Source organism: Mytilus californianus, unplaced genomic scaffold (genome assembly GCF_021869535.1).
Source record: "Mytilus californianus isolate M0D057914Y unplaced genomic scaffold, xbMytCali1.0.p SCAF_1, whole genome shotgun sequence".
NCBI classification, from domain to species: Eukaryota; Metazoa; Mollusca; class Bivalvia; order Mytilida; family Mytilidae; genus Mytilus; species Mytilus californianus.
In genome coordinates this window covers 89600904-89615368 of record NW_026262581.1, presented here as the reverse complement: position 1 = coordinate 89615368, position 14465 = coordinate 89600904, and the positions used below count along the sequence as shown (strand labels likewise).

Below are 14465 nucleotides of genomic sequence, written 5' to 3'. Positions count from 1 at the left end.
TGATATCCAAAGCACAAGAATCATGGCACACATTGGTATGAACAAACATGATTGGAGTGAGGAAATTGACCCAAGCTCGAAGTTGTGCAATATAATTTACACTGTTTAGGATCGTTTATTAAGTACAAATCATTGGCCAACATATAGTAACTAGAACTGTCCATATTTGTTGACAAAAACACAACACCCTCAGCCCCCAGCCACTCAATAGTGGAGTTAAACAACTTGTTCTTTATGTTCAATGTTTTTACGTTGATGCATCATGCATAAGAACATTCAAAGCATCAACCTTAGTATCCTCTACACAGATAAGATTTTCATTTATGTTCACTCTGTACTCCATATACTTCTTCTACATACCAGTGTGTACCATGATTCTTACTCTTATGATCTCATTCATTGAAAAAAAGGGGGCGGGAGTAATCAAATCTGATGTGGTTGGTAATCACTGCAAAATAGCTGACTGGCTTATATTGTGTTACTGAAACAGTTCTCCATGTGCACTAAAAACAGCTCAGAAAGTGAAAGGAAATTGATGCAAGTAGTCTAAAAGAGAACATTCTTCCCAATTTTTGCTACTTACTGAAATTGGTTTCTAAAAGCAGTTAGAATTTGGTTGCCAATCAGAAATATTACTTTTGAATTTGGAAGTGTTCAGAAAGTACAAATGTATGCAGAATTCTTTATATATAAGCTATTTTTATTGCTATAACATATGAAGAACAGATTACGAATAGGTTTCAAAGTAAATAAAAATCAAAAAATAAATCTTCCCACCCGCCACATTTTTTTTCAAGAAGTTGGATGAAAATCTACTACCGTATTTTGCGGATTAAAAAGCGCACCCCTAAATAAGGCGCACGGCCGTTTTTGGGGGTGAGGATTGTTTTTTTCCTTACATAAAACGCACCTGCATATAAAGCGCACCCTGATGAAAACGTACATGCATTCTACTGACCTTAGCATAATGAATGTTCACTCCTTCTTGTAACTCACTCCGTAACATGTTTCATTTTTATTTTCAGATTGTTGAGAAAGTTGAAAGACATTTTGTATATATTTATTTGTTTCATATTAAAATAAATAAATGTTAATAAAATTATTATAATTTTCTTATTGTTTTAATCATGCCAGATTCATTAGTTGTTTTTTGTCAACAATGGCCATGTGTTGACAGCTTGGGTGTCCATTGAACCTTGTTGTTTTGATTAAAATTAGTTCGGTGTTGATTGCTTATTTATTGTTTGAATTGGAATCAAGGATTTTAATTAATCTTGAAAAGGTATTCATTAAAAGTTACCCAAGCCATAAAACTGCCATTGTTTACCTTGATTATGACCTACTTAATTACCTGTACCCACGTGTGAAAAATGTTCACCCATAAGTCAGGAAAAAAAATTATTAAATTAAATCTAAAGAATTTTATTGTTGTTTATAAAATAAAAGTTCAAGTTTTATAAGTAACAAACATTTTTCAATTTAAACTTGGTTGAAAACTGCAACAAAACCATTCAGTTTCTGCAAGTCATTGTCTATTTTTAACTGAAAGTGAGATGGGCCACGGAAAGGGGAATTCAAATAAGACGGCGATATATAAATGTCTTAGCATATTGAATTATGAAAATTAATATTCATTTTTTTTATTTCTTACACCAATATGTGGCTACAATATTTCATAAAGATATTTCATTTTGAAACAATAAAACAACAAGCAGTTACTCCTCAATAGTATATCCTGTATGGTACCTCTTTTCAAACACGCTTATCTTTCTTTGTTTATGAAACACTTTAAAGGGTTCATTTCAGCACATGGTTATCACCATCGTCATTAAAAGAGACTTGAAATATTGGAAAGAAACACAATCACTTTCTTTATTATTTCTAAAGAAGATTTTATTTAAAAACACATTACAACAACAAACAATTACATATTTATTGTAAATACACAATTAATATCCTGTATGGTACCTCTTTCAAACACGGTTATCTTTCTTTGTTTATGTAATAAACACATGGTTATCAACTCCGTAAGCCAACAATGAAATAAAGAACAAATGATAAAGTATATATATTTTTATTCATAACAAAATATGCCACATGAAAAATTTATCAAGTCACTGCAAGCACTTGACAATCTGACGGTCTCCATAAAAAAAATACAGATATATATTTTTTTTCACGCTTGCCCTGAAACTGAAAAAAATACATACATAAAGCGCACCTGAGTATAACACGCAGGGACAATGACAGAGAAAAAAACCTGCGGCTTATTTAACGAATTTAACGGTAATTAATTTTAGTTGGCCTAACCTTGTCTTATAAGGACAGCATTTATAGGGGCTGACTAAGATACAATAATTATGAGATGTTTGGGTCATAACTGGTAATAAATTTAACATAAAAAAACTGTATAATAAATCTGCTTTTTATCAATATAAAAACAGTAAATTTTGTACCAAATTAATTGCAAAAAAAAGAAACCTTACTTTGAGTAAGTCTGTTTGATCTTGTTTATTTCTTTCATCCTTAGACCTCCAGTTTGATCTCATTTGCCTTATTCTCTCCAGATTTTCTTGTCTCTCCTCCTCAGTCATGGCAGCTACTGATTGTCTATTAGGATCTATTGTAGCATCATCAAGTAACTGTAGAACATAAATCAATTAGTACTTACTTCAAAATGTACTTTTATTTCAGCAACATAATTGTCATTGGAAGCTATCAAATTCGTCATCACATCATAATTGGCAATGATGAGAAAAATATAGGTTTAAACAAAATTCACAACATATGTTAAAGAAGAAATGAGTGACTGGATGTTTATGCTGACTATGTTACTTATTTCTGCAGTTGAACATTTAAACATATTTAAAACATTCTACTTGGGACTAATCAATATTCTTAAATTTACCCAGTGCAGACATTGTATTAAAGTGACCTTCAATTTGAGACTGCAGCAATATCTATTTCCCATCTATAAGTATGTTTATATACAGCAGGGCTCACACTACTTCAGAATCATAGGGAGAAGTGACTTCTCTTTTTGAAACTGATAGGGAGAAGTGGTGAGATTTGAAAGAGAAGTGCTTGTTTGCTCGAGGCGCTACAATGTTTGGTTTTTACTATATAATAAAGGGCCATATGTATCTTATTTTCTTTTTATATTGTTCCATTCATATCTGAGTATACAATTAAAGTAACAGTTCAAATTCAAAGTTGTTTAAGTTTATCACATCTAGTTGCACAATTATATTAGTCCTCTTGTCAGAAACTATCAACTAAATATCTAGCACTAAAAAGATTTTTGTTTATATCAAAAAGGAAAAAAAAGTATAATATATGAATTATAGTTCAATTAAAGAACTGTTCTGTTTATCATGTATATGAAATTCAGTGTTTCTCATTAAAAAGATATATAAATTTAACAAAGTTAAGAAGGGACATAATATATTGAAAGAGTGAAGCAACTTTAATCAATAAATTGAAACAATGCATAAACATGGAAATATATGCATTAATCAAGTAGATCTAACCAAAAGTCTGTTAATGTGTGTGGAATGCGTAATTTTCTTAGTCTTATAGTCAATAGTCTTCTGTCAGCTGTGCCATTCATGCATCCGTAGTTATTATTGTAAGAATACGGATTTCGTTTGTAGCTGGTCCGTTTCCGATTAATCCCACCTCCGATCCGTAGTTCGAACAAATATTTCAAAGGCGTACAAAGAAAATTTACAAAAATAAACGATGTTTGACAAGCTATCTGGAAAGGAATATGACGTTTTTAATGCAATAAATGGATTAAACATATACTGAAGGCAACTTTCATCACGTTTTAATGAAGTAACAAACTTAATCTGCCGAAAGTTGGAATGATTTGATGTACGCTCTCGAGTAACAAGTACCGGAAGTGATTAAAAAATTGTCATTATGAAATAACATGTAAATTCAATGCTCTTACCTTTTTCTGAAGAAAATAAATCGTTTATGTCTTTGAATTATTTATTTATAAATGAAAAATTGACGTTTCATTAACTTGGTAAAAATTGAAAATTGCCGATGACGAAGGCGACTGAAAGCGAGTATGGTGAACAACAGGGCAACTAAATATCTCTTGTGACGGTCGGGCAAAGCGAAGTGACGGACGTGAAAGCGACTTTATTGCCACAGTCGCCTGCTAGCGTGAGCCCTGTACAGTGGCTATTGCATTTATAGCTTGATTTCAAATTATTATCAGTTGTATAATTAAATCCCCAAAAGTATCTATAAATCTTATAACGAAACCTCATTATACCTGTATTAAAAGATCTCTTTCTTCCCTATGCCGTTTGTCAATCAATTCTCCAACTGATTCCTGTAATGATGACTTATCTTCCATATCAGTGACTGTTTCTAGTTCAGGGGTCAATTTTTTCCCTCTACGTTTCCTAGCAGCCTCTAACCTTTCTTTTGCTAACCTTTCTTGTCTTTGCCTTTCATCTTCCTGATTTTGTTCCAACCTTGAATAAAAGAGGATTCTTAAGGTCATTTCAACTAAGTTTTAAGACTATCACTCTTGCTTCTCAAATACTTTTCTGTCCAATATTAATTTCTAAAAGAATAAAAAACAAGAATATGTGTCCATGGAACACCACGTCCTGCTTCAATCACATTTTCATGCTCAGTCAAACATGAAATAGGGGTCAAAACTGTAATTAGGCATATATCCATATATCCCCAAAAAAAAAGAAAAAGGTTCACATCAAAATAAACATGTGTATAAAGTTTCAAGCTGATATGACCACATTATAAAATTAGTACATTCTCTGAATAAAAATTTTGGTAAAGGTAGTTAACCATGAAGATGTGGTCATATCAGCTTGATATGACCACAACTTCATGGTAAGCTAGATATGACAACAACTTCATGGTAAGCTTGATATGACAACAACTTCATGGTAAGCTTGATATGACCACAACTTCATGGTAAGCTTGATATGACCACAACTTCATGGTAAGCTTGATATGACAACAACTTCATGGTAAGCTAGATATGACAACAACTTCATGGTAAGCTTGATATGACCACAACTTCATGGTAAGCTTGATATGACCACAACTTCATGGTAAGCTTGATATGACAACAACTTCATGGTAAGCTAGATATGACAACAACTTCATGGTAAACTACCTTTACCAAAACCTTTAACCTGATAATGTACTGATTTCACACTGTGACATTTCCATGTTCAGTTAAGCATGAAATCGGGGTCAAAACTGGTTGTTAGAAAACAAATTATCATAAAGCTGGTATTACTTAATCCTAATGAATAAAATTTAAAATAGAAAACTTGTTTTTAATTTTCTTATTATTTACTTGCTTTAAAAACTGTATATCAGTAATGAAGAAAATGATGCATGAAATAAATAAAGTGTTATTACCTTTCAGAGAATAGAAAAAAACTTAACAGAAAGGAGTAGGTTCAGTAAGACACCTTTTTGGCCCCAAAATATAGCAGTTTTACAAAATTGTTAAAATTTAAACTTTTAGCTATTAATTGGAAAGTAGAATACTTCTGCTATATAAATATGGGCTGTTTTTGACAATACAATGCACATATATCGGGTACTAGCATCATTAAGTCATGCTAAATTACTGAAATCTTCACAATTTTAGCATTTTAGTTAAATTTTAGACGGTTTTCGTCTTAATGGAAGTGGCAGCATTTGTGTTCATTCTTAATATTTAAATGTAAGTTGTATTTGATGATAATACATAACATATATAAAGGTTGAGAGTGAACACGGATGCGGCCACTTTCATTTTTGACAAAAACTATCTGAAAAGTGACATATTATGGCATATTTGATAGATTTTTCATATTTAAGCTTGAATTTGAGCGCCTTTAATGATAAAATCAGTTCAAATCTTTCACATAAACTAATTGAATCGACTGAAGTAGACACCAAAGTGTTTAAAAAGTGTCCAAAATCTTTCATCAGATGAACCTGAAATTTGAGGCCAAAATCGGCTCTTACCGGACCTACTCCTTTGTGGTTTTATAAATTTTCAAAATTTTTAATGCTAAAACTTAACAGACTCAAAATATTCTAAATTGTATTTTCTGAGACAAAAATGATTAAATTTGTAGCTCTTTTCCAGTTGTAAAACACATTAAAATATTTGAAACGTCTTACCTTTTCTGTTCGTCTTTTGCCCTTCCAATGACCAGTGCAGCAGAATTAAATTTCTCCTCTCGTCTGGCTTTCTTCTCATCATGTTTTAATTTCATCAGTTCTAACTGTCTCTGTCTTTCTAGAGATACTCTATCTTTTTGTTCTCTAAGTCTTCTCATAAGTTCCTCTTTCTCCTGAACATTACAAATATAAAGCAATTATTTAAGTATAAATACAAATACAGTAATAGCTATTTCAGAAAACCATACAATGCCTTTTCAAATAAAAGTAGTTACAAATTATAACACATTAAACAAATCAATTTAATGTTTTGTAAATAAAGTGCAAGGTTTAGTCCTTCACTAATTTGAACATAAAATGTTCCATTCCCAGTCCGTCTCTTCCAATCAAAGATGGAAAACTCAATACATTATAGGCAGATCCTTTAGAAGATCTTAATGCATATTGATACTGACAATCAGCAAATTACTATACTACATCACAAAACTTGTCAGCATTGGACATCAAAAATGCTACTCTCACTGTACCTGTTCACATCTTTTATCCAAATCTAACAATATATTTCTTCTTTTTTTCTTTTCTTCCTCCTCTTCTTGTTTAATTTCTTCAGCTTCAAGTTCATCACATTCCTGTTCAGACATACCTAAAACACAAGAGATAAAACTTACTTACATAAAATAGAGGAGAAAGATAACAAGGAGGCATTCACAACTCATAAGTCAAAGAAAAACAGACAAAGCCAAGGCAAAGAATGAAAAAAAGACAAACAAATCCACAAAAACACTACATAGAAATATAAAGATTGAGCAACACTAACCCCACCCATATATGAATGTGTTAAGATTGAGCAACACTAACCCCCCCATATATAAATGTGTAAAGATTGAGCAACACTAACCCCACCCATATATAAATGTGTAAAGATTGAGCAACACTAACCCCACCCATATATGAATGTATGAAGATTGAGCAACACTAACCCCACCCATATATAAATGTGTTAAGATTGAGCAACACTAACCCCACCCATATATAAATGTGTAAAGATTGAGCAACACTAACCCCACCCATATATAAATGTGTAAAGATTGAGCAACACTAACCCCACCCATATATAAATGTATAAAGATTGAGCAACACTAACCCCACCCATATATAAATGTATAAAGATTGAGCAACACTAACCCCACCCATATATAAATGTGTAATTTGCCATAGTGTATATTCTATGATGCTATTTACAAATTAAACTTTCTTTCTATTTTTTAAACAGAATAATCTGAAATATTTCCCCATATAAAGCAATTTTTTTGTCAACCAAAAACAAATTTCAATATCTGTACAGAAAAATTATTACCATAAGATAAAATCATATTATATTCTTCTGTTTACAAAAAATCTCACACATAAGTTGCATTCCTGTATCAAATCCCCCTTATTCCAGTAAAAATATGGACTGATAATTAGCTGTCATTTGCAATCCAAGATGGAGGTGCACCCATAAATTCATCCTTTTCTGTAGAAGACAAATGCATGTTTGTTCTAACCTGAAGCTAATCTTTGCTTTCTCCTATGTAGTCTTTCTTTCATCTTTCTTTCCTGTTCTTCCTTACTATCTCCAAACAATCTGTCTAAAGTTTCCTGATCTTCCAATGCAGCACCTTAAATAAACAATGTTACATTTTCAATAGGCACTTCACAACTTAAGCTTAATATTCAACTAAATATTTCAAAAGAAAACTAAATTTTCCAAATTGTGTAGTGCACAAAACTTTAGCATAAATCTGAGGATTTGATGATCTACTTTTATGTTTTAATTTTATAAACACAAGAAATTAAAATCCTGGTAAATAAATATAAATCTTCATAAAATTTATTTTTAATCCCAAAAGTAAAATTTTTAACTGAATTTATGATATGTAGAAATTACCATTTCCTGCTTCATAAAGTAAAATAAAAGAAGAATATGTCCAAATATGCAAGAGTCAATCTTCTAATTCAAACCTATTGACAGTCAGTTCACCAATTTTTCCATTTAAAAAGGGACATAATTGAGAACGGTGAAAATTTCACCACCCAAATTTGAATTTTGTCTGTGTTTTGTGGTAATAAGCATTGTGTATAACTTTTAAAACATTTGGTTCCAGAAAAGTAAAGTAAGAGAGCAAAAACCGTAAATTAAATTTTTCTACTCGAGGAAAGGTGACAGTGACACCACCCAAATTCGAACTTAATTTTTGGTTGGTGGTAATTAGCATTGTGCATATGTTTTAAAACATTTGATTGAGGCAAATTAAAGTTAGAGTACCGATATGACAAATTCAGCAATTTTTCCATTTATAAAGGGACATAACTCGAGAACGGAGAAAGTGACACCACCCAAATTCCATCTTGTTCTGTACATGTAAAAACAAATTATTCCAAAATGTATCTCTTCTGTTGTATTGAATTTTTCAAATACTATTTCAAGTTGCAATTCTCTTTTAACAAGTCTTGTAGATTTATATCAATATCTCACCAATGATATTTGCAACTTCATCATATTTTCCATCCCTTCTAAGTTGTCTTTCCTTAAGCTTTAATTCTGCTAGTTTTTTCTGCCTTTCAAGTTCACTTAACCTATTCCATTCTGTCTCTCCAAGCTTAAAAAAATAAGAGTTTAATCATGAAAAATTGGGATCTTCAATAATTAGTTTATCTTTACAATTTTTCCACTTTATGATGAAGGTGGGTGTTTAACTTCCTACAAAGGAACTTAATCCTCTGAGTTGGACAGTTATTCCATCTAAAGACAGCTTCAAAGGACAGTTTATTTCTGAAGTAGTGATTAACCTGTTTCAGGGGAGCTTAAGTATCATTCAAGTCATTAATCAGTATAATAAATCTGTACAGGGTTTAGCGGAATCCTGTGGAATCCTGTGTCTCACCTGCAAACGCTGCTTTCGATGTAAAAGTGTAATGTTGACTGTAAAAAGTGAGTTTATTTATCAATAGAATACAGAATTTAAAAATAAATGCAAAATATTTCTTTAAATGCTATTTCTTGATCTTGAAGATCAGCTTCTGTCTCAGTTTCATAACAATTCATGAAGGTTTACAAATTTGTCTTGTCAAACAAAATTAATCCCAGACTGTCTGTAAATGTAAACTGTAAAAAATTATGTCAATCTTTCAGAAAAATACTGAAAGTGAAGAAAAAGAATATTTTCAAAAGTTTGCTTCATACATTATCTCTTAATCATGAAAAGCTTCTGCCAAAGTTTCATAAAATTCTATGAAGGTTTTATCATGTAATTGATGTGTAACAAACTTTAACCCCTGACTGTATCTACTAGTTAACTGTAAAAAAAAAAAAAAAAATCAGTAAAATACGGAAAAAATGAAAATAAATATTTAAATATAAAAATAAAAATTTTGCTCTAAATACTGTCTTTTGGTTATAAACAAACTTCTGTACAAATTTCATAAAATTCCATGAAGATTTAACAAAGTGTTGACCAAAATATCTAGGATCCCTATGTCTCGCTTTTGCGACATAAATGTTGCAGGCTCAACAAAAAGAACGTCTCAAGCCGTTTATGACCTTACTTGTTATAACTAAGACACAATATTTACATACAGATAATTCTTTGAGTATTTTATCTCTATAAGATAATTTACCTGTCTCATTAGAACCTCAGCCAGTAGCTTGTCCCTGAGTGCATCATATTTCCCATCTAAAGCTTCCAACAATTCTGTTTCTTCATTACTAGAAGAATCACATGTCTCTGATGTCAGGAGGACTATAGAAATGTTTTCTCTCACTTCATTTCTCTTCTCTTCTATTATTTTCATCTGTAGCTTGATAAAGTCTTGTCCTTCCTATTGGTAAATTATACATTATCATGTAAAGGAAAATATCTTTAATAAATGTTGTGCATCCCAAGCACCGATAGTAAATTGATAATTACTTTCTTAATTTACATCTCATAAATGATATCATTGAGATGGGAGCCATCTCTGTGGGCCCCGCTGTGAATAATGTGTGGTAAAAAATTTGTATCTTTATCAATGGACATGGGGTTGTCAACTGAAACCAAAGTTTTTGACCTTGACCTTTGACCTAAGAAGTTGTACGTAAATTATGACACACCCTCTGGTGTTGGTTTATATACATATCAAGTATAAACTTTGAAATCATAATGGTTCTCAAGATATAGAGCGGACACGATCTTTACCATAGGACATGGGGTTGTCAATTAAAACCAAAGTTTTTGACCTTGACCTTTGACCTAAGAAGTTGTACATACATTATGACACACCCTCTGGTGTTGGTTTATATACATATTAAGTATAAACTTTGAAATCATAAAGGTTCTCAAGATATAGAGCGGACACGATCTTTACCATAGGACATGGGGTTGTCAACTAAAACCAAAGTTTTTGACCTTGACCTTTGACCTAGGAAGTTGTACATACATTATGACACACCCTCTGGTGTTGGTTTATATACATATCAAGTATAAACTTTGAAATCATAACGGTTCTCAAAATATAGAGCGGACACGATTTTTACCATAGGACATGGGGTTGTCAACTAAAACCAAAGTTTTTGACCTTGACCTTTGACCTAGGAAGTTGTACATACATTATGACACACCCTCTGGTGTTGGTTAATATTCATGTCAAGTATAAACTAAAAATACTAAATCCCTTGGATGTGTTTTAGTTGATTTTAGTCTCTGATGCATGATTTTTTATTATTAATTGTTTTGGCTTTTAACTAGCCGTCAGTAACTGTGAGTACTCTCAAATCGTACTTTCTTGTTTATTTGACCTGTCGATACTAATTGTATTTGTTTTTTAATGTTATTCAGGGTTATATCTGGTCTATATACCAGCTTTGATAAGTGTTTGGTATTACTATAAATTTTCAATTTGTACTATGAACATCAAAATTATTTATTTTGTAAAAATATTTCCTTTCTCTATTGGAATTGTAAACGTATACCTAACAACAAAATTATTTTCATTTACCTGTGTTTAAAGTTATTGCAAATGGCTGATATTTTTGTTCGAGCATATTGTTTTTCTTTAATTGTTTAACATTTCATGCCGATATAACATGTTACTTTTATTATTCTTCCCTTAGTTTATTTATTTTGTATTTACATTATATCATAGGTCAAATTTATTTGTTCAGTGTATGTTCAATGGTGTTAATATGTCCTTTGATTCAGTTAAGCTATTTCAGTTGATATTTTATAGTGTGTCTTTCTATGTTGTGATGTTACACTATTGTTTCAGAATAAGGGTGAAGGTTTGGTACCACTAAAACGTTTAAACCCACTGCATTTGTTTGCACCTGTCCTAAGTCAGGAATCTGATGTTCAGTAGTTGTCGTTTGTTGATGTGGTTCATAAGTGTTTCTGGTTTTTTATATAGATTAGACCGTTGGTTTTCCCGTTTGAATGGTTTTACACTAGTAATTTTTGGGGCCCTTTATAGCTTACTGTTCCGTGTGAGCCAAGGCTCCGTGTTGAAGACCGTACTGTGACCTATAATGGTTTACTTTTATAAATTTTGACTTGGATGGAGAGTTGTCTCATTGGCATTCATACCACATCTTCTAAATTCTATTTGAAATCATAACAGTTCTCTAGATATAGAGCGGACACAATTTGTTAAGGACGGACGGACAGACAGACAGACAGACAGATGGACGGACGGACAGACTGATCACTATAGGGCGTCCCCCATTCGACGGGGCCCTAACAAATCAATGTAATGTCAACATATTTCTAAGGTAAAAAGTATGAACTTGATTACATAGAGTTATATCTCATCTACTTTACACCATAACTGAAAATATTCATATGATGGACTGTACCAAATCACAAAAAAAGTAAGTACTTGAGGGGATTGTGCCTCTTCTAATTTTGGGAGTGAGAAGGATGGATGCTTAAGCATCTGTACATCATGTACATGCATCAATGATCTAACATAATATTTATATTGAAACAGTCTCAACCTAAGTGGTAGCATATTTTCCTTGCCCTATGTACAAAGAGGCATAGCAAGGACTACTTAATCAAAATAATGTTGTGATATGTAAACGCCAATTACACTAAAACGTAGCAGCTAGACTTCTATGAAAATCATTGAAGGCAATTCAACAATTGAGTTTATGATCAATCACACTTTATGTTCCTAAATATGTAAAACCTACCTCCATAAGTGACTGAAGAACTTTTTCAGCATCACAGTTTTGTTGAGATAAAAGATCAGCCAATAACATTTTATGTAAAACTTCATCATCTACTTCTTCTTTCTGTTCATTATTCAGACGATGGCGGTAGATCTCCTTCTTTATTATCAAGCCTTCACTATATATTGTATTAAACTCTCTACTGTTTGGCACTGTAAATACAAACCGTACTTTATAATTCCAAGTGTTAACTTATATATACTATTAATATATTTGAGTGTAGAAATAAATATAGTTTTTTTAGAGTTACAACTATAAAGAAAGTCAAAATGATGCCATCAGGAAACGTGTACTAAGTTAACATTATATTATAGTATTTTCATTAGGTGTTTCTTTTTTCTTTTTAGTGAATAATTTAAAATTGTGAAAATATTTCCTCAAGTAAATTTTATCTTTATGGAAGATAAGATTCAGAAGCAAGATAAAAGCAAATATTAACCTTGCGACATCAATCTCTGCGAAAATAAAGCATTATAATAACTTATGCAAAATACCATCTATGCAAATGAATTGAGCTTTAATTTTGAATAAAATATGTCTTTTTATCTCATTTAGAATAGATTTAATTAAATAAGTTACTTTTTCTTTCCTTGATCCTTAATAATAGAGGCAACAGATAAGTTCTCATCTTTCTAATTTGGTTGTAGGCAGATGAATCTCACTCTTAAATTTACCAACCCATCCTTACATAAGTCACCCAAAACAATAAAACCAATTCAAGCTATAACTTTTACCTGCCAATATTTCTTGTCTCTGTGAATGTAGCTTCCATAACTGATCCTTCCTTTGTTGTTGTGACCAAGACTGTATCTCCATGACAACATCAGATTTCTGTGGTGCTGTCAATAGCAACAATAAATATTGTTGTTCATCTTGATGGCTTCTATCTAATAGAATTATTGCAGATTCCTACAAAGTAGATAAAAAACATTGGTTATTAAAAATCATGTTATGATAAAATACTTTTAATCAATTTCAGTTGAAATAAACAGCTGTTCAATAACCTCATTCTAATCAATTATTTAATAGTTTAATATAAAATCTAAGATATTGACTATGTTTCATATACATTTCAAAAAAAGAGAATGAATAAAAGTTGGTCATTCATTATCATTGAACAATTTTGTATGTTAAGCAAAATGCCAAAATATATTTAAACAAGTGAAACTGCGAGCTACTGATCACTGATGATACCCCCACCCAAATATGGATAATTTTAATAGTGTAAAAATATGTAAGTGTTCGGTAAACAGGAAGTTGTTGAGTGATGAATCTGAAAACCCATCACACGGACGGATTGACGGACAAACAGAGGTAAAACAGTATACCTCCACTTTTTTAAAGAGGGGGTATAATAAGGAAAAACTCTACCATAATGAATTAGAAGAAGTGTAATTAAGGATGAATCTCTTTGTAAAATATAAGCTTATATTGTTTTTAGAGTACTGCAGAGCAAACTAATAGTCAATAAATTTTCATTTACCATCATGACATGTTTTCCTGGACCCCTCATCACTTCATCTCTGACATCCTTCTTTTTCAATAAACGACCCTGCATAAAACTTTGCATTGTAGCAATGGCAACCATTTCAATTCTCTGTCTATCATCAACAAGCCTAGGAAAATAAACACATGACTTAGTAATCTAAGTCTTAAAGCTTCTCTATTTGTGTGTATTTTTTTAATAAAAGTTAAGAGAGGTTGATTGCTAGGTGAACCGTGAATTCTTTATTAGCTGTTGTAAATAATGTAAATCACATTGGTCAAATAGGTTTTCAGTCATACTTTTGTAACCTATCACTTGATTTGATTGGGTGGTAAAACTAGTTTTATATTTTTTTAAACGGTACGAGGGAAGGTGGTGATGCTGTGAGTAAAATTTCTTTACAAATGTATAGGAAAACACATGTGTCATTTTCTGTAACGCTATATAATAAAAATCTGTTTAGGGCACCAGGAACACACACAATTCCCATCATTTCCTCTCCATATTTTGATAGTTCCTAATTACTGGAACAAAAAAATCTTAAAATTTCCAATCAGAAGG

General features: G+C 31.5%; 1 protein-coding gene across 3 annotated transcripts in view; it reads right to left on the bottom strand.

Moving 5' to 3' along the window:
* The window catches only part of LOC127709357 (trichohyalin-like), an 89071-nt gene that overhangs the window by 49522 nt on the left and 25084 nt on the right, over positions 1-14465 (bottom strand). For all 3 annotated transcript variants that reach the window (XM_052214848.1, XM_052214865.1, XM_052214857.1), the window contains exons 22-31: positions 13902-14034; positions 13153-13327; positions 12380-12570; positions 9832-10032; positions 8690-8813; positions 7719-7832; positions 6699-6814; positions 6172-6344; positions 4289-4493; positions 2487-2642 (exon numbers count right to left, since the gene is read on the bottom strand). In XM_052214848.1, coding sequence (XP_052070808.1) covers positions 2487-2642; positions 4289-4493; positions 6172-6344; positions 6699-6814; positions 7719-7832; positions 8690-8813; positions 9832-10032; positions 12380-12570; positions 13153-13327; positions 13902-14034 — 1588 coding nt within the window. The remainder of the gene's footprint in view (positions 1-2486; positions 2643-4288; positions 4494-6171; positions 6345-6698; positions 6815-7718; positions 7833-8689; positions 8814-9831; positions 10033-12379; positions 12571-13152; positions 13328-13901; positions 14035-14465) is intronic.